General features: G+C 40.4%; 1 protein-coding gene and 1 long non-coding RNA gene across 2 annotated transcripts in view; one reads left to right on the forward strand and one right to left on the reverse strand.

The window, feature by feature from the left end:
* LOC134297549 (uncharacterized) overlaps nucleotides 1-11134 on the reverse strand; it is a 33850-nt gene extending 22716 nt beyond the window's left edge. Inside the window, exons 1-2 of the long non-coding RNA XR_010004339.1 lie at nucleotides 11028-11134; nucleotides 3623-3712 (exon numbers count right to left, since the gene is read on the reverse strand). This is a non-coding gene — a long non-coding RNA (uncharacterized LOC134297549). The remainder of the gene's footprint in view (nucleotides 1-3622; nucleotides 3713-11027) is intronic.
* The window catches only part of mrps9 (mitochondrial ribosomal protein S9), a 41808-nt gene continuing 29009 nt past the window's right edge, over nucleotides 8663-21461 (forward strand). The window contains exons 1-2 of the mRNA XM_003224283.4: nucleotides 8663-8848; nucleotides 19045-19224. Coding sequence (XP_003224331.1) covers nucleotides 8759-8848; nucleotides 19045-19224 — 270 coding nt within the window. The 5' untranslated portion in view covers nucleotides 8663-8758. The remainder of the gene's footprint in view (nucleotides 8849-19044; nucleotides 19225-21461) is intronic.

Below are 21461 nucleotides of genomic sequence, written 5' to 3' on the forward strand. Positions count from 1 at the left end.
CAATTTGAAGCTCTCCATGGCTGGATTATCCTCTCAGATCTGGGTTGATCCACACATCATGCTCAGCGATCAATGAGTTGTAAGAAAATACAATGGTATGTTACAGGAAGATTCTGTGATCACATTTAACTGGGAGAAATAGGTGGTTCTCATGCCACTAAACCTAGGCCCCATCTACACTACTATATCATTCAGTCAGTATAGACTCATAAAGCAGTTTAACTGCCTTGAGCTGCATTATATGAGTCTACATCAGGGGTCCCCAAACTAAGGCCCGGGGGCCGGATGCGGCCCTCCAAGGTCATTGACCTGGCCCCTGCCCTAAACCTTAGACTTAGGGTTGACTTAAGTCTACCTGGTCTTTGGAGGTCTTTTTGCTTACCTATGGTCTTATGAGATTGTCTAGATGGTCTTTGAAGGTCTCTTTGCTTAGCTATGGCCTTATGAAACCATCTAGATGGCTTTTAGAGGTCACTTTCCTTACCTATGGTCCTATGAGACCATCTAGATGGCCTTTGAGGGTCCTTTTCCTTACCTATGGTTTTATGAGATTATCTAGATGACCTTTGGGGGCCCCTTTCCTTACCTATGGTCTTATGATCATCTAGATCAGGGGTCCCCAAACTAAGGCCCATGGGCTTCCAAGGTGGTTGACCTGGCCTCTGTCCTAAACTTTAGACTTAGGGTTGACCTAATTCTGGAATGACTTGAAGGCACACAACAACAACAATCTTAATTTTGGACTATTCCATCCTAGTCTGGCCCCCTAACAGTCTGTGAATCGGCCCTCCACTTAAAAAGTTTGGGGACCCCTGGTCTACATTGACTATATAATGCAGTTCCAAATTCATCTGGTCATAATCTGGGTTTCAGTTCAATAAGCTCCTCAAAGCATGGAACCACATAATCAACTCAGCACTTTGGAGAGCTCCTTTAAAGTTGGTACTAAGGGCCTATCGACATTGGCCTCATTAGTGCCACATGCAGCACACACATTCATCTTATGTGGCCACATATGCCCCTTGGGCAAACCCACGTCAAGGTGACTTTGTTTTCAGGAAAACCCTTCTCATATTATTGACATATGCGAATAATGTATGTGAATACTTATATGTACTTTCACCTAAATTATCATTAGCCATCTTGCTATGCTGAGGTGCAGTAATATTGACATATTGTTAAAATGGTCTGTGAGTATTTGCAGACGTGTTTCTTCTATATATATCTCTCACACAGGTGATCTTACAGTTAAAATTAAAACCCACTTCCTGGAAGGGACAAAAGGTCAGAGCATGGCAGTGACCTTGGAGTTTTCTGCCTGGGTGCCCATAGATACCAAAATGCATGAATGTTCAAGTCCCATTATATATACAGTGGCATGATAAAATGGTGCCCCTTATATAAAATAGCAAAATCAAGGTGTGCTTTTTGAAAAGAAATTGTGGGAGCAGATATTTTAAGGTTATTGATGGTTGAATCTGTGGATACAAAATCTATGGATATGGAGGTCTGATTGAACATAAATAATGGCATTCACAGTCTCAACATCACAGATGAAAGGATAACTATGTAAATTAAGGGGTTACAGAAAATGTACCAACCAAACCAGAGTGCTGTAGATACAGGAACAGGATTACATCATCAGTAAGGACATCAGGGTCCTGAAATATACAGCTTCGCATCTTGTTCCAAATCAAAAAAAGACGGTGCACAAATCTATTTTAATTATGGGTGGTTAATAAAAAGAAGACAACAGAAAAACATCAATTTAAAAACTCAAGAGATGTATCAGTATTATGATGGCTATTTTTGCTCTTTTAGAGCCTGTAGCATCAGCCCTTGAAGATGATTAAATGTTGTATTTGAAGATTAAAGGAATTTGTTAAAGGCATTTTGTTGGAATGACTCTTATTTAAAGAGGTGCTTCAGAAAGCAATCAGGTGCTTTATAGTTCCATAGAGTAAGCCATCTCTTTGCCAATGCAAACTCAAATAATAACCATGTCATCAGTCTAGGCAATGATATGTGTGTAATATTTCAGAATAAACTATGTGGAAAACATTCTGTAAAACTGTGTAACATCCTTTTAAAAAAAAGTATGATTAATAGAGCAGAAGTTCAACATCAGAAAATATTCAGTAGTAGAGAACATTTGGGAAGAAATGTAGGAAAGATAATACAAAAAACAGAAAGTGTAGGTTTTATGTGCTCTGCTATATATACAATGTGGGTCAAGGTAGATTTTGAATTATCCAAGAAATATCTCTAAAGATATATTGAAGCAATTGTCCAGTCATATACTATTGTTGAGCAAAATGTCTGCTTATAAAAATTACAAGTTTCCACGAAAAATTAGCCCATAAAGAATAATTCCTATTCACTTCCACTGTCTACACTTCAACTGGTTAGAATAAAACATGTTTTCTCTTTGTATTTATCCCAGACATCTGTTCCTGTTCATCTCACCCTTGCATTGCTAAGGAATGTAGAAAGCATGGAAGTGAATTCCAAGGTCTTTAGCTTACAAATCCTTCAATATCTACATTGGAAACTAAATAAAACAAAAATATGATCAGCCTCAGGGTGAAACTAATTTTGAGCAATGCTTTGTTTAGGATCCAAAGAATGCCATGTGCATCCGGGAAGTACTTCTGTGCAGATGCCCTGGATCACTTTGTGTTTTCCATTCTGATTATCTGATAGCTTTTCCAGAAGACACTACTTAGAAACTGTTAAGTTTAAGGTCTGTTTTGGAATCACTGAGGAGAAGGAATAACAAAACCTAGCCATGCCTTAGTTACTTTCCCTTTGGACTGCTGCAGTGCTCTCTACGTGGGGCTGCCTTTGAAGATAGTTCGGAAGCTACAACTGGTTCAGAGATGGGCAGACAGGTTACTAACTGGAGTGCCGTACAGGGAGAGAACCACTCCCATGTTACATGCCTGGCAGTTTCTACTTCATCCAAACCGCATGGGCATTGTTCTGCCCCCATGCTATCTAATTGTTTGGAAGGGAACAGATAGTCAACAAGATTTAATAACTGAAAAGAGCTTTAGCCCCTTTCTTCTCCTGGGTCTAACTGGCACAGTCATCGGAAGGGAGTTAAAATCCTTTAGAGAGAGGCTCTGAATTACTTAACTTCTCTGCTATTTTTTCTCTTGTTAGTGACTGTCTTTGGAGTCATGTTTGGCTTGAACTAACTTTAACTCTGTTTGTGACTTGAAATTATTCCAATCTGTACTTCGTCTGTAACTCCATCTGGACATGCTAGTTTCTGAACCTTCCTGGCCTTCCTCTCTCTTCACCTTCCCATTTATAATTTATTTATTTATTTATTTATTTATTTATTTGAATAACTATATGTATTTATTTAAATGGCTGTTTTTTCAATAAACAAGAAGGGTTTTGCCTGAAGCTCCACCTTTGGGAAGATTCTTAAAGGGGCAGGAGGAGGGAGGCTTTAAAGGGAAAGAGGTTATCTAGACTGACCCCCACAGAACTATACATACAATGTCAATCCCCTCTAACTAAAAAAAGGGCTGAAATAGAGGTAAACAGTGAAAATTCTTGTGAAAGCACAACAGGCATACTTGATCATAGGAGGGGATGCCTGCAAACTTACCCTGCAGAAGTGTTGATGGCAGAACATTAAATCTGGCCAGGGTGAAGGATTTCCTGAAATTGGGAATGTCTAGCTTGGATAAGTACCTTCCTGGAATAGAAAACATCATGTTATTTTTTTAATTTCTGGACACCTGCCCATTTCTCCCAGATAATAATAATAATCTGCCTAGAAGATCAGGGGGCAGAGGACTCTTACAAGTAAAACAAGCAGTCAAAGAAGAAGAACATGCCCTGGCAGAATATGTAAAGCAAAGTGAAGAACCTGCTTTGATTGAAGTCAAAAATCAGAAACTCCTCAAAGCACAGCAGACAAAAAACCAGTACAAGAAAGCCACACTACAAACTAGAGCTGACAGCTGGCACAACAAAACATTGCATGGAAAGTTCCTTGACAAAATTGAAGTAAAAGCTGACAAGGAGAAGACCTGGCTCTGGCTCACGAATGGGACCCTGAAGAAGGAGACAGAAGGCCTGATCCTTGCAGCCCAGGAGCAAGCCATCAGAACAAATGCAATTAAGGCCAAGATTGAAAAATCAGCTGATGACCCAAAATGCAGACTGTGCAAGGAAGCTGACGAAACCATTGATCATCTCCTCAGCTGCTGTAAGAAAATTGCACAGACAGACTACAAACAGAGGCACAACTGTGTGGCCCAAATGATCCCACCAGTTCTTTGCTGCTGGCAGGTGGTAACCTGCACTTATAGGCAGCCAGTGGAACTGCTTTAATACTTTTGCAACTCCACATTCCAGATACATTGCTTAATGGTGGATTTGGTTTTATCGTATTCAAGGGTTATTAAAGCCTGAGGTGAAAACCCACAAGCTTCTCAGCTTCTCCTGAAACATACATTTCCATTTTGTCTGAAACTTGTCTTTAAAGTGAGATGGGCACTTCTCCCTTGCTACTGCCTGAATAAACTTTTGAATAAAATTTTAAAAAATCTTAGGAGGGCTGATCAAAAATCTAAGGCATTATCCACAGCTTGTCTCTTGCTCAGCTACCTCTTTGGTATGCAGCTCTAACCCCTTCTAAATCACAGGATATGTCTGGTTGCATAAAACTAGAAGGGGTCTTAAGGAGGCTCCTGCTTAGAGAATCCTGGTTACCTGTCTCATAACTTTTGTTCCTTATATTTGAGAATCGTGTCAGGTAACATTTGCAAAGGTGGTTATAGCACAATCTATTTTCCAGTTCAGACCTACTGAAATCCCACCATCCTCCACAGTAGTTCTGTAGAAAATATAGATTTAATCCAGTGAAGACATGACACCAGGAGAAACGACTGAACTTAATCCTCAAAATTCTATTTAATTAGAGATTCAAACATACAGGATGTCATTGTGTGTTAACTGAAAAATGAAGTGCATGAAGCCAATTGGCTGAGCCTGCAAAGATCTGGGGATTAATTTGATACTGTTTCTGTTCTGCTGCTGCAGAACCAGTTTGGACAAGTTTTTCAGTGCTGACGATATACTGCTAGTGAAGAGAGCAGTGTACTCAGAGAGAGGCCTTGCTATTTTGAGGCCTGTTTTGCTGCTGAGAAAGGAGGGAGAAGAACCAGGACTGTATTCTTCTCTGAAACATATTTGTGGACTGAGAAAGGACTGTTTATGACTGTAGACTTCTATAAGTGATCAGAGGGACCATTGTAAATACAGTAGAGTCTCACTTATCCAAGCCTCACTTATCCAAGCCTCTGGATTATCCAAGCCATTTTTGTAGTCAATGTTTTCAATATATCGTGATATTTTGGTGCTAAAATCGTAAATACAGTAATTACAACATAACATTACTGCGTACTGAACTGCTTTTTCTGTCAAATTTGTTGTATAACATGATGTTTTGGTGCTTAATTTGTAAAATCATAACCTAATTTGATGTTTAATAGGCTTTTCCTTAATCCTTCCTTATTGTCCAAGATATTCGCTTATGCAAGGTTCTGCTGGCCCGTTTAGCTTGGATAAGTGAGACTCTACTGTACTACTGTTTTTTGATCTCTTGGAATCAGTAAAGTTCCTGTATTTTTGTTCTGCAAACCTGAGTGGCATGGTATTGTTCTGTGGTGACTCTGGATCATAGGCACACGTAAGAGCTTCCATTTATCATCATAAATTCATAATACAGGATAGTTATAAAGAAGAGAGGAAAGAATTGAATTAATTACACTGAGGAAGGTATCAACCACATAAATAATGCTGAGTGGCACATCTATACGGACCACTTTGGCCGGATGGGCCCAATTCGTGGTAATGCAGGACAAAACCACCTTAATGTGGCTGCATTGGGTCAGTGTATAATTGCCCTATAAAGAGATGAGTTTTTCTTGTGTCCTATAAAATTAGAACTCAAGATGCATGCACACTGGAAAATTAATGCAGTTTGACACCACTTTAACTGCCATGGCTCAAGGTTATGAAATCTTGTTAAATATAGAGTGTTGTCTTGTTTAACAAAACACTCCCCATGAAGTAATTTTAATAACAAAGTATTTAATTCATGTTGCTATGGTTCCACCTTGCTAGATATGATGAACTATAGGTCCCATCTGTGATAGTATCCGTTTATTTTTAGTTTTATTGCATTTTCACATATACACTGTGGGCTGTCTGTGGGCTGAAAATGATAATGTTTATAATAGTCAACTTAAGTGCTTTTCTCCCTCTGAAAAGTCCCTGAAATGATAACCAAGTCCCACTTGGCAGAATTTTGAAGTTATGTTGTCACATATAGGAGAGAGTCTGGCCGAGCTAAAGCACAGCCCATGCCCATCAGTTGTGTATATACAAAAGGGATGCTCGTGCCGCTTCTGTTCCTTACATTATGGCAACTGCAGAATTTTCAGACCAGAGAACTGACTGAAGCTACAAAAAGGTGGTGGCAGTTTTTCTCTCTTCCTGAGCCATTGTAGGGGAATGTGAAGACGCTGGATATCTCTGCTGTGTGCTTTAGTGCCTGAAAACCTCTGGTTTTACTAAAAATACTTTGCCTAATTTCACCTATTCTTTTGCATTTTATTTTGGGAAACAGATAAGACACGTTAGAGGCCTGTATCATTAAGACTGGTGGATTTTGTTTTGCTCCCTTTGAGATTGGAAGGTCTTTGCACAAGTTATTGGTTGTTAATTGTGAATAGGGCTGCTGGCGTTTCTTTCTTGCCTTCTTCATGCAACACATTGTTGTTTTTAGATTCTGATCAGGTTTCAATTCCAGCCTGTACCAAATATGCAAGAATTAGGATTGCTTTACCTAACTTTTGAGGTACATCTATTAAAATTCCTTCTGTGCTTGTGTCACTTTCCCAGGCTGTGGCGCAGGCTGGATAGCAAGCTAGCTGCAACAAATCACTCTGACCAAGAGGTCATGAGTTCGAGGCCAGCCCATGCCTGCGTCTTGTCTCTGTCTCTGTTCTATGTTATGGCATTGAATGTTTGCCTTTATGTGTGCAATGTGATCCGCCCTGAGTCCCCTTCGGGGTAAGAAGGGCAGAATATAAATGCTGTAAATAAATAATGTAGGGTGCCTAGTTTACAAGGTGAATGAATGTAGTATTGGGTTGCTGTGAGTTTTCTGGGCTGTATGGCCATGTCCCAGAAGCATTCTCTCCTGACAATTTGCCCACATCTATGGCAGGCATCCTCAGAGTGTGTGAGGTCTGTTGGAAAACTAGGCAAGTGAGGTTTATATATCTGTGGAAGGTCCAAGGTGGGAGAAAGAACTCTTGTCTGCTCGGGACAAGTGTGAATGCTGCAATTGGCCACCTTGATTTACACTCAATGGCTTTGCAGTGTTGAAGTCTGGCTTCTTCCTGCCTGGGGGAATCCTTTGTTCAATGGTGTTAGCTAGCCCTGATTGTTTCATGTCTGGAATTCCTGTTTTCTGAGTGGTGTTCTTTATTTACTGTCCTGCTTTTAGAGTTTTTTTTTTAATACTGGTAGCCAGATTTTGGGCTGGACCTTAAACAGATATATAAACCTCACTTGCCTAGTTTACAGCAGACCTCAACCTCTGAGGATGCCTTGCAAAATGTGGGCAAAATGTCAGGAAATAATGCTTCTGTGATTCTGGCCATGAAAATCTTCGGCCACACAATGAATGTATTGTCAAAAGCTGGAATCAGTGGGTTGCTGTGAGTTTTCTGGGCTGTATGGCTATGTTCCAGAAGCATTCTCTCCTGACGTTTCATCCTCTGAGGATGCCTGCCATAAATGTGGGCAAAACGTCAGGAGAGAATGCTTTTGGAGCATGGCCATACAGTCCAGAAAACTCACAGCAACCTAGAATGAATGTAGCTTGAGGCCACTTTAACTGCCATGGACTGATGCTATGGAATAATGAGGATTGTAGTTTTAGCCTTCTCTGCCAGTGTTAGCTTCTCGCCAAACTACAATGGGTTAAAGGCTTATGCCAGCAGGACTGCTGACATGAAAGTTAGGTTGGTAACCTGAAGGAAGCCGGTTCGAATCCAACCCGAGGAGAACACGGATGAGCTCCCTCTGTCAGCTCCAGCTCCATACAGGGACATGAGGGAAGCATCCCACAAGGATGGTAAAAACATTAAAAACATCTGGGCGTTCCCCTGGGCAACATCCTTGCAGACGGCCAATTCTCTCACACCAGGAGCGACTTGCAGTTTCTCAAGTGGCTCCTGACACGGAAAAAAACCAAACTACAACGGGATTAAGCCATGGCAGTTAAAAGTGGTGTAATTTGTGCACAACTCCACAACAGATCACGGAAGAGAGTCCACAGACGTTTGCATTTCTAATTAAACCTCCTCTTCCTCCGGACTGAAAGCCACTGGTGGATTAAAGAGGCATGCGTGGAATAAAACCCTGCAGTAGGAAGCCCCTCCCCTCTTGATTGAAAGAGCGCGGGAACTTCTTATTAAACAGCGACGGATGTCAACCCGATGAAAATCACGTGACGTTTTGCGCGTCCCCGCCTCCCCCGAGTTGTGGCAGCCAATCAAAGTTGACTGCGGGTTTGGTGATTATTTTATTTTTGCGTCATGCGCGTGCGTGGAGGCGTGCGACAGTTGCGAAATACGGCAGGAGGGCTTTGTGTGTGAGGGCGCGTGCGTGGTGCTTTTCGTCCCCCCCCCCCTTTCTTTCTTTTTTTTTTTCTCCAAGCATGGCAACGGCGGCGGTTGGGCGCGCACTGTCGGGTTGCTGCCGCTGGAGCGCCTCAGGGAGGAGGGGGAAGCCCTTCGTGGGATCCAAGGTGAGATTGCGCTTTACGGGAAGGGAGTGGAGGCCTCAGAAGGCCGTTTAATAGCAAATAGTGACGTCACTGTAGTGACGTCAGTTCCTAGCTGCATCCTCGCTCCTCAGGTGGTATTTCGTTCGTAGGACTCCCACTCTGGAGGCATGGGTTTGAATCCCTGCTTGGCCATCGAAGCCCTCTGGGTGACCTTGAGAGAACCACAGATTCTCAGCCCCAGAAAACCCTGCAATGAATTCGTTTAAGGGCCGCCATAGGTCGGAAAGGATCCGAAGGCCCACAACAACTCCTAGTCCAAATGCTGACTCTGCTCTCCTCAGCATCTGCCAATCCCTGCAGGGAATTCTCCAGGGGGAGGGAATCAAAATTACTCTCATTTAGCATTACAAATTGAGCCCTCCTTATCCAAAATCCACAATGTCTCACTGTCTCAATTTCTCCACATGGGTGGCTGACATCTTTGCTGTCTGATGGCTACAATGACCACACATTTTGTTTCATGCTCAAAATGATTAAAAATATAGTAGATTTTTGGATTAGCAGACTAACTCAACCAGAGAAGTCAGCATAGCAGAGCACTTGGTGTACCAACCTGAACACAGCATATTATTTGAGAACGTATTAATCGGTGACTTTAACAGCCATAGCCATGTATGGGGCTATGCTCAGGAGGATAAAAATGGAGAGGCTGTCCTCTCCTGGGTTGAATTGCATAAACTATCGCTTCCCTATTCATGATAGTAGACTCCCACCTGCCTACAATAGTGGGAGATGGCATCAAGGATATAACCCAGGCCTCCTATTTGTGAGTGACAGCATTGTGCAGCAATGCAGTAAATCACCGGGACCACCAATACCAAACACACAGCATTGGCTGATAGTATGCCAATTGTTCCCAACTGTAAGGCCTTAGGAAGTTCGATTTAAACAAGGATTTTAGGCAGATTGGCCTAAAATTTCAGACATGCTAGATGACAAGATCATATTGGTCTCTCCAGTCCCTGAGAAATACGAGCGCTTTATCGAAAATTTGAGAACACAGAAATGCTGGACCACTCTAACAACAGCAATGTCAGATTACATATGGAAGCCATTGAAATCCATAAGCAGGTGGACAGTTTCAACAGAAAGGAGGAAACCATGAAAATGAATTACATCTGGTTCTCGGTATTTAAAAAAACTCTAAAATCAGGACAGTAAATAAAGAACAACACTCTGAAAACAGGGGAATTCCATACAGGAAACAATCAGGGCTAGCTAACATCTCCCAAAAAAGGATTCCCCCAGGCTGGAATCAGCCAGGCCGTAAGGCTGCAAAGTTTTTCAATGCTAATCAAGGTGATTAATGACAACATTCACACTTGCCTCCAACAGACAAGAGTTCTTTCTCCCATCCTGGACCTTCCACAGATAAATAAACCTCACTTGCCTAGTTTGCAACAGACCTCACACCCTCTGAGATGCCTTCCATAGATGTGGGCAGAAAGGAGAGAATGCTTCTTGGAACATGGCCTTACAGCCTGGAAACAGCAAAGCCCTTGACAATACAGTAGATTCTTTATTGAGCTATGAGGACTGGAAGATTCCGGATCAGTGTAGTTTCTGGTTGCCAAAGGGCCCTTCAACACAGCCATATAACCTAGAATATCGAGGCAGAAAATCCACAATATCTGCTTTGAACTGGGTTATCCGAGTCCATATTGCCACAGAAAATCAGAAAATGTGGTATTTTATTCAGCTGTGTGGAAAGTGCCTGAGAATTACTATTCAAAATAGGCCTAACTAATGCTATATCCCATACCGTGTTATACCAAAAACTCAGTATTGATATTAATACTGAAATACAGTAATTCAAAGCAAATAAAGAGAAATCTAAGGTAACTTAGGTTTACTGTATAATAGAAATAGCTTTGAAAATACGGTATTTTTTTAACTGGTTGCTTCAGAGTTGTATTTGTTGTGAGTACCAGTGAACTGAGAATTTCCTGTATTATGTATAAAGTTACTTTCATGCTGTGTGTAAAAGGTGTGCATGAAACAAATGAATGCCATTTTTAGACCCACATCTCCAAGATCTCCCCTCCCACACATATATATACAGTAAAGCCCCGCTAATCGACCCCCGCTCATCCGAGCGTCCGTGCTATCCAAGCCAAATTCCTCCCCCCCCCCCACTCACTCCGCCAGATCCTGGTGCTGCTGGAACCCAGCCGGGTGAGTGAGCGAGGGACAGAGGGCGGGCTCGCTCTCTTGCTCCTTTGCCAGCTTGGCACTGGTGCTGCCGGCCCCTGCATGGAAAAGGAGCTGAGGCACGGACAGGCGGGTGAAGGAGGAGGGCTGCAAAGGCCCTCCCCGTTCACCCGCTCCCTCTCGCCAGGCTGGGTGACATTTCATAGGCTTTTCCGTAATCCCTCCTTATTATCCAAGATATTCGCTTATCCAAGCTTCTGCTGGCCCGTTTAGCTCGGATAAGTGAGACAACTGTATTCCAACATTTAGAGGAGGGGCAAAGCAGAGAACACTTTTATTTTCAAGCATTTCAGATATGTATGCTATAACACTCTGTATTGTATCTGAAGAAGTGGGTTTATAGCCAAGAAATCTCCTGCTAGAATAAAAAAAAATTATCCTTAAAGGTGAATTGACATTCTCTCCCCTCCCCCTCCTTTTTATAATGATGATGATGATAATAATAATAATAATAATTTATTTCTTATCTGCTCCTCATGGCTCAACGCAGGTTACAAAACAATTCAAATACATGAACACAGCAAAAACATTACAAATACACACATTAAAATGTACCTCCATAAAAGTTATATGCCAAAACGTATCTCTAATGCTGTAAGAAGGAAGATTCGTCTTTGAAAAATTGTATACAGTATCATTAAAAATAGCATTCTTATGGTGAACTCTCATTATGCATCCATGTTGTAGCTGAGCTGTTATATTTGCCATCATGTTATTAGCAAAGTGGGACAGAACATGGCATGTATTGTATTGTTTTAAATCTGTATTTAACTGCTTATGTTTTTATTCTTTTGTATTGTTGTGTATTGGCATCAAATTCTGCCAGTTTTGTAAGCCGCCCTGAGTCCCTTCAGGTGAGAAGGGCGGAATAGAAATGATGGAAATAAATAAATAAATGATGGCTGTACTCCACTACTGCTTCAGCCACCATCAGGAACATGGTGATATTTCGTAATGTCTAATCATTTTCAAATATGAACTTTACATTTTCCCTCCTGGTATTTGAGATACTGAAATCAGATTTTGAATTCAGCCCATTGACTGATTGAAACTTATTTTGCCCTACCAAGTTCTCTTTGATTAGGTAGATCTTCCCTAGTTAGGATTAACAGTTGTAGGCCTTCAGGTTCGTGATTTCTGTTTCAAATTTTTTGAAGTTTCCAGCTGGATTTTATTTCTTCCTTGTTTGTAACGTTTGTAGCCCTAGTTATATGTGGTATTAGCTAAGAATTGAGCATTTACTATACAAATCAAGAAGTCACAATAGAGACACAGATATACATACACTCAGCTAACATGATATTCACTGGTCTTCAGCTGGCGAGCTCTGTCCAATTATGTGATCCATGGTGAATCACAACAGCAATACAACCATTATAAAATTGCAGGGGGAGGGCAGGAAGTGGCTTCCCAAGTGCTTGTTCGGATTAAAGGTGAATTGTGGGCTCCAAAGTGTTGATGACTATTGGACTGATTGCGAATGCTTGGAAAGATAGATCAATACGTTGGATCCAGATTTCATTTGCAGAAGTGGAAACAAGGAGAAGGCCATTTCTGCAGAATTCCTCAATTTCGCAACGGCAGCCTATTCATCTGAACATTTGAACCAAGGATTATAGGACATTCCAGAATATTTGGAAAAGGCAGAGGGAGTGGAAGGTAAAATGGCTTTGGCAAACAGTATAATAGAATATCCCAGTATAATTATCTACACTTATGTTTAGAAACTCCATCTGTACAACAGTGGATGTTGGAGCAATAGGGGACCAGGCAGCTCTCATTGAGGTTCAGAAAGCAGTCCCCTGCCTGGGTGCAAAATCAGGGAAAGGGAAAATAAAATGTTGGTACCAACACAAATTACATAGCTTTGTGAATCCAGTAGGCAATTTTAGTTAATTTTTTGGCAGTTGCTTGATTTCTAGTTAACTGTATATAATTGTAGTTTCATTGAGATTTTTTCCCTACTGAAATCTGGAAGAACTGCAAATTCAATTATGGTGGGGTGGGGGTTTCATGTCAAAAGTAGCTTGAGAAACTGCAAGTCACTTCTGGTGTGAGAGAATTGGCCATCTGCAAGGACGTTGCCCAGGGGACGCCCAGATGTTTTGATGTTTTACCATCCTTGTGTTAGGCTTCTCTCATGTCCCCGCATGGAGCTGGAGCTAGTAGAGGGAGCTCATCCGCGCTCTCCCCAGATTGAATTCGAACCGGCAACCTTTAGGTCAGCAACCCAATGTTTTGGCTTGAATTATCTGTTACTATGCTTTTGATAAATTATCTCAAGTCAGGTATAACAAAACAGTGGTGTTTGTTCATACATGTATCTTCAGCAGACAGGACTAGAGCCTGAAAGTTTTCTAAGTGGTGGGGAACACACATAAAGGTAGAAAAGCAATTGTTTAGACCAACCATCTTGACCCTGATGCCATCCAGATGTGTACGATACTGTAACTCCCAGTCAACATGACACTGCATTGGAATAACAGAACCTATAGTTCAGCATCCTTGGGGGACAGTAGGGAGAAGGCTTACATAAATCAAACTTTTTTAGCTTCATTTGTCCAAAACATGAGTGAAGGAATGGTCACCCAAGTGGAAAATCTTCTCCTTTGCAGCAAGATCAGTTTCCTTTTGTTCATGAAACTTCAGCCTTGTCTCTGGAACTTCAAACTACCGTAGGAATGAATAATAATATTACAAAGTAACCAAGTGATCATATAATGGGGAAAATATTTAAATAATCTCCCAGGCAAGAAAAAGCAGAGAAATTGTGCTTTTCAGCTACCATATACTATTCTTGCGAAGCAAGCAGAACTGATGAGCGCTCACTTCTTGTCTTTTTCTACTTCCATTCTCATCATTGCACTTGTTTCTATAACTATCTTCAGGTTCATATCTTTCATAGTTGGCATAATAAAAATGGTCTTGCTGTAAAAACACTTTGAGGATGTGTTTGTATTTCTTCACAATTTGTCTAGCAGTAGTTTCTGAGAATACCAGTAGCAGAGGGTTCCTTTTAACACAATCTTCAGCATAGACACAGTCAGTGTATAAAATTCTTAGAAGTTGGCGTAATTCTTTGCTATTAGACTATTTGTAAAATTGTTTTCCTTGGCTTAAATATAACACTTGGCAGGCAAAATATCATCTCTAACTTTTGCCAGATGTGTTTGCTAGCAAAAATGGCATCCTTCTAACTTTTGCCAGAAGCCAAGTTGGTTAGGAAAAATATTTTTATTTTATCAAATCTTACATTGGCAGTCCCATAGTTTTCTAGGAATAATTACCATTGAAATCACTGGGACTCATTTTTATGTAAACACATAGGCTTAAATCCTCTTGTTAGTCCTAAGTAGAGTAGACAGACCTACTTGATCAGTGAGATTTACCTATATCTTAACTCACCGTTCAACAATTGACTGAATAGTTCTAGTCTAATCAGGATTAACTAACAGGATGCCAACTATATAGACCTGTGCTATATGATACAAAACTAAGAATGTTTGTCAAACTGCAACTTAAAAATTACCATGCTGAACAGACCTAAAATATGGCACCCCCAACTTCAAGGGTTTTTTTCCCCCTACTTTTCTCTTGTAACTTGTTTCTTTCCAGGGAGACAACTCCAGTAATCTGTTTATGGAATAATTAGACTGCTGAGAAGCTTTGTTAATACAAGCATAGGACAAATAAAGTAGTGCATAAAGATGGCTTTTTGCCAAGCTTTAGCCATTACTGCTTTGCCAGTGATTCTTCTGTTCCTTTGGCAGAGTGCTTGATTGAAATTACAGTTGTCTTACCCACTGATTATCTTGGTAAAAGAGAAACAAATCTGTCTAGCCGTATCTTATAGTCTTCCATAAAAGCCAAAAGATAACTGTCTCTTGAATCATTGTTTTGAACAGGAATTGTGTTTGCTTGTAGGCATTGATGACAATTGGGCTGTGGTTTGAAGAGGGAAAGAGTAAATTGTTCAGCCAAAACTGTCAACTCCTGAAATCAGAAATTTCAATGGGATGCCTAAGTCAATACATTAGACATTAGAACGAAATGCGAAAAAGTTTGGAATCCTAATCAGAGCTATTAAGAAATGGTCTGCATTTGCTAATATAGTATTCTACCAGAATATTTCCAAGGCTGCACCTGTGTAAATCATTCATAGTGGGTTTAATCGAATTGTTCAAAGTAAATGAGCATAAGAGGTGCATTCTTAATATATTCTGTAGAAATATCTAGCTAACACTTATGAGAACTCTTATTTGTCCTCAGCAAAAGTAAATATGTGTTAGATTTGATGTTGTTGGGTAATTTGACATCCTGAAAATCTTGGGAAAGAAAAAGGATTGAAATCTTGAAAAATAGACGAATCTATTTATTGCAGCATATGTTTGTCGAATTGATATAAAGTGCACTCTGTTGATAGCCTTCTTCTGCCACCAAACCTATAAACTTGTTTTTTATTTGTTTTTCATCTTCAGTTGGAAACACTAATTATTTTAGTTGATATAAATCAAATCTTCTTTAACTGTGTGTTGGGACCCCAATGAGGTCCCATAAGTAAATGATGGGGGTCACTGACCCCCAACATTCAGGGTAGGTGGGGCTGCTGTCCAAGGAGTAGAAGGGTAGTGTTGGTCAAAGAAAGGTGGGGAGATACATAAGGGTGAAGGAGACAGAAACCTCTGCCAACCCCAACTGCACCCCTTTACTTGAAAGAAATCTGATTTGTGTTGTTGCTGTTATTTTAAAGACTGCACTTTAATCTTCCTGCAGAGCTTGGCTTGGAATAGAATGAGCCCTCCATATCTCTGGATTCAACCACCCACAGCTTGGACGTTTATATATATAGAAAACAAGCAATTTTATATAAGGGACACAATTTTATCATACCTTTGTCTAATGGAACTTGAGCATTCACAGGTTTTGGTATCCACAGAGGGTCCTGAAATTAAACCCCAGTGGATACTGAGGGTGTGCTGTATTTTCCTTAAGAGGTTTGTTTTTTATGTACTTGTCACTTAGACATGCACTAATTTTTATTGCTGTGGTACAGTTGGCCCCCTGTATCCACAGATTTAAACATCTGATACTTTTTAAAAGTTTGATTGTACACCTATTTTATATACCTATATATCTATGGTCACATAAATATTTGGGGGGGGGGGGGTGGAGGAACCATGAGTTGAGAAAGTTTTAAGAAACCCTTGTATAAATGAGTTGCATCCTTATGTTTACAAGTAGACAACTGGCCAAACAGAAACTGTTGAATATTTCCAAACATCAGGTTTACTAATAAAAATAGTATTCTTGTATGATAATTCATTTTAAAGGCCAGGTATTCAATCACTAGTCCTATTGCAGCATGTCTCTGTAGTGTTTTTGCTTATAAAATTCTGCTTTTGGAAAGATGAATAATCTTTCATATATATAATCACATGACCTAGAGTTTTATTTGGTAGCATTTAGTGTGTGTGTTTGAATCAAAGGAGTTCTGAGTAGGCTATATTGTATAAAAATATATTTCATATTACCTCAAAGCTTACGGTGCAATTTATTTTCAAAACAACTCTCTGAGTTAGATTGATATAGAAATGGTGAGCCCTCCATTCTGGAGGTTTTCTATTTAACCAGTAAAGGGTATCAGACACTTTTTTTCCTGAAGGGTTATCTATCCCTTGCACACCAGCAGGGAGATTTTGCCACTTAGCATTTCTCCTCCTCCCGTCCCCACTCCCAAATTGGTGCTGCAAGCAACATGCTAAAACAAATGATGGGTGCTTCTTCAAGTACCCTCTCAGTCAATTTCTCTCCAAACGAAGAAAATTGGAATAGATATAAGAGGAAGGGGCTGAAGATTTCAAGGGAGCAGACAACATGCATCCCCAGGTGACATTCAGCCTAACATATTAGTACTGGGCACTCTGCACACACCAGCATCAATATGGTTCCCCATCTCTGATTTATTGAAGAAAGGGTTGAGCAGATTATTAATTTTGATTAAGATGTAACTAGACCAAGACTATCTAGGAGAAAAGATCCATTTTCCAAGGCTTTTTTCAGTGGAGCAATTCAACCTTTTAAGAGTGGGATCTACAACCTGGTTATTTAATAAAATAGAATGCCTTTATTGTCATTGTACATTGTACAACTAAATTAAATTATTTCCTCAATACACATCCCTCCACGTTGCCACCACTACCGCACAGCCCCTAATGCCACATCAATGTGAAGCCATGGAGTTTAGAATAGTTACAGCTCTAGGATAAAAGCTGTCTTTCGGTCTGTTTGTCCATGCCTTTGTCACCCTGTACCATCTGCCAGATAATATTTTTTTTAATTAAAAAAAAAGAATATTCCTGGTGAGATGGATCCCCAAGAATGCTCTGAGCTTTCTTAAAGCTGCGGGATCTATAAAGTTCTTCCAAAGAGGGGAGAGAGCAACCAGTGATTCTCTGTGCAGAAGTGGTGACCCTTTGGAGTGTCTTCCTATCTGCCACTGAGCAGTTACCAAACCATGCGCAGGTGCAGTAGGTTAGTTCTTCTACATAGGACATAACTATTATTTAGGTGATTACTCATCTACCAACTTCTAGATAATAGTATACCAGTTCAGATAATATTAGTCTTTTGCCAATTAACTTTTAAAACATAGGCCCTTTCTACACTGCCATATAAAATCCTTTGAACTGGATTATATGGCAGTATAGGCTCATATAATCCAGTTCAAAGCAGATAATGTGGATTATCTGCTTTGATAACCTGGATTGTATGGCAGTGTAGAAGGCGCCTTAGAATACAGTACCATCTGAAATTAAGCTCTTGCCTTGTTAATGTAAAGATCGGGCATGTGTCCCTTAAGGTTTACTTGATGCCTAATAAGAAATCTGTGTGCGTCACTTAGAGCCAGGGAGATATTTGAATAACTGGTACATTTTAGATTCTTCAAAATGTAGGTCAGCTGTTTCTTCTTTGTCCCAGAATTCTAGATATAGCTTGAAACATGTAGTACCTAGCAGAGACAAATGAAAGCCTGCCTGTAGTATCCTCTTTTAGACAGACATTATGGCTTCAGCATCTTGTTTCTTCTTCCTCCTATTTTTGCAACGTCCAGCCTCCTGAAAACTGGCTTGTTAACATGAAAGCTTTTGTGACATTTTGTGATACCATGCATGAATCTGAGCTTTCCCTGTTTTATGTCCAGAATTGCTACATTAGCCACTTGCTCATGTTGGAAACTATACTTCTCTTGCTATTTATGGGTCAAACTTTGCTCTGTGTGGGGCTAGGTGAATTGTTTTCACTGTACAGCTAGTACCTGAGTTACAAACATCAGCCTTACAAACAGCTTATAGTTAAGAATGGGGGGGGGGCAACAGGAAGTGAGCAAAATCTACCCCCTTGGAAAGGAAATTCACACCTGAAAGAGTTGTCACGGGAAAAAGGGGTTTTCACTAAAGTTTTATTGCCAATCCTTGTTTCCACAATAAGCCTAATTTTTCAAAATCCAGGGACAGAAAGTGCAGTGAAATCTTCTGAACAGGGACACAGAGAGAAAAACAAACACCACAGGGGTGTTAACCCTTCCTTATGCTGTCCAAAGCTGTGTGTGTGTGTGTGTGTGTGTGTGTGTGTGTGTGTGTGTGTGTGTGTGTGTATTTGGCTGGAGTTACACTTAAAAATGTATCTGTTCTGACTTACAAACAACTTAAGAACAAACCTACAGAACCTATCTAGTTCGAACTTTGTAACTTGGGGGCTTCCTGTATGTCAATCCTACCTTACCTCTATCATGGATGTCAAAGCAGCATATGGCTTCAGTGCAGTGCAAAGTCGAGATCTGCTTACCTTCAGCATGGTGACTGCATCCTGTTGTTCAGACAGTATTCATACTTTCATTTTCATATTGCAATTTGTTTAAAAGATGCTCTGTATTTTTTTCTCCCTAGACATTTAGGCTAATCTGTTCAACTACAGCAGTGCAGAAGAAAAATGTTGCTGCTTCAGGACCTGAAAAATACACAGAAGCTTTTATCAAAAAACAGATTGAAGAGTTCAACATAGGAAAGAGACATTTAGCCAACATGATGGGAGAAGATCCAGAAACTTTTACCCAAGAGGATATTGATGTAAGTACGGTTGCTCAGTTGGAGAAGTAATTTACTGCAGGGTTTCAGAATTGAAAGCTCTTTGCTTCAGCATGAGCCCCTCAGCTCTCTGTGAATTTTAATCGAACTGTCAGCATACAAGAGAATACTACTATACATAGAAAACATTGCAACTGTGGCTCTGAATAGAGATTCTGCCCCTACTACTGTGCGAGGTCAGACATCACGGTGTAGAACTCTATACTATACCTTGCTAAAGCACAGCAGGTTCTTTTTAAAACTACTAATGGATAATCCCCTTGATCTGGGGTCGTAAGAACCACTATCAAGGTTTATATAGCATTTGGAAGCATTTACTCATAATTCAACCTGCTGGGTATACTTTCACTGGGGTTTCATGTATGATACTATAACAGCTAGTATCACAAGTGACCTTTTGCTACGCTTTAGGACCAACACTTAGGCTACAACTCTTTTACACTTCTTTTGGTCTAAGATCCCCAATTATTTATATCTTAGTAAACAATGACTAGAAATGTCCTTCTGTGCTAAGTTGATTTGTGACTTCATTATACTTTGGTATCCAAGTCTTTTTCCTAATCTTCCTTGAATTAGATTCTTTGTTCCTCAACAGTATATGAGTTTTGAAATAAAAGCCATTTGGATTAGCACTTATTTTTCCTTGTAATCTCTTTTCCTCCTCATTCCCCTTTTTATTTCCACTGGTAATATGGAATTTCACATGACAGGGTAATGTAACATCAATGAGCAAAGGCAGAATGCTTCTTGAACACTGTGTAATGGGACAGGGCAATTACTCTCATATTCACCTTCAGAATACTTAGAAGCAACCAGATTACTACTGATCAAAACAGTATATGTGATTTGCTTTCTTATCTAGCGATTTTAGTTTCCTTGTCTTAACTTTTAAAAACTATGCTTTTTATTTTTCTTCCTGGCATCCCCCCTCCTTTTTTTCTCTCTTCTAAAAATGCCCATGTCTCTTGTTTGATACCAGATATTTGGTTCTGTAAAATACAACCGACAGCTCTCATGACACTGACACAAAAAGAGAAATTTTGTCGTGCAATTCATTTTTGCAATTTATTTATTGGTGTTCTTCATGATCTGCCCTCCATGCTGTGTACCTCAGCATGAACCCATGGTTATGTGGAATTGCACTGTTTCCATGGCAGTTCTACTGTATTCACACACTACAGGGTAAATGTCAGCATTCAGACTCTTATGATAAGCAGCCAGTTATTCAGGCTTAAATCACATGCACAGTTGCTTATGTTCATTAACTTTATTAGAGCTAATTTATTTATTTTATTTACAGTATTTATATTCCGCCCTTCTCACCCCGAAGGGGACTCAGGGCGGATCACATTGTAACACACAAAGGGCAAACATTCAATGCCCATAACACATCAAACAGAGACTGAGAGACACACACAGAGGCAAGTTAACGTTCTTCTGAGGGGATGTTCGATTCTGGCCACAGGGGGGAGCGGCTGCTTCATCATCCACACTGACGGCACTTCCTCATTCCAGGTCGTAAATTAGTTAATCTTGCCTCCCCACTTTAGTGGTACCTTATCTCCTACTTGATAGATGCAACTATCTTTCGGGTTGCTAGGTCAGCAACGAGCAGGGGCTATTTTTTATTTTTAATTGACGGGTGCTCACCCTGCCACGGGCTGGCCTCGAACTCATGACCTCATGGTCAGAGTGATTTAAGGCAGCTGCTCAACAGCTGCGCCACAGCCCGGCCCCGCTGCGACACAGCCCGGCCCCGCTGCGCCACAGCCCGGCCCCGCTGCGTCACAGAATTTACTAATTCTGTGCTTGTGACTCTCACTTCAGAATATGTTGTAAGAACCCTTCCATCCTCACATCTCATCCTAGGTGGCATATTTTACAACAGCCAGGAGGTATTTATTGTACAATGCTCTAGAATTTTCTTCTAGTTCATGTCAGGTAGGCACCCGCAGTCGTGGCCATCAAACATCTCCACAAGGCTTAACTCTTCATATTGGCTATGACTTGTGACTGAGGCAGTTACAGTTTTAATACTGAACTTCAAAAATTACAGTTTTACTTTTTATATTTAACTGTTGGAATAATTGTTTAATTCACATTGTGAAATAAATTTACGATCAATGATACAGGGTAACAAAACAAGCCTCCCAGCTCTACATTTCTGCAGAAAGGAGAGTGACCTGGTAGGAAGGGTAGAATATGCCATAGATGAGATG

Source organism: Anolis carolinensis, chromosome 3, assembly GCF_035594765.1.
Source record: "Anolis carolinensis isolate JA03-04 chromosome 3, rAnoCar3.1.pri, whole genome shotgun sequence".
NCBI classification, from domain to species: Eukaryota; Metazoa; Chordata; class Lepidosauria; order Squamata; family Dactyloidae; genus Anolis; species Anolis carolinensis.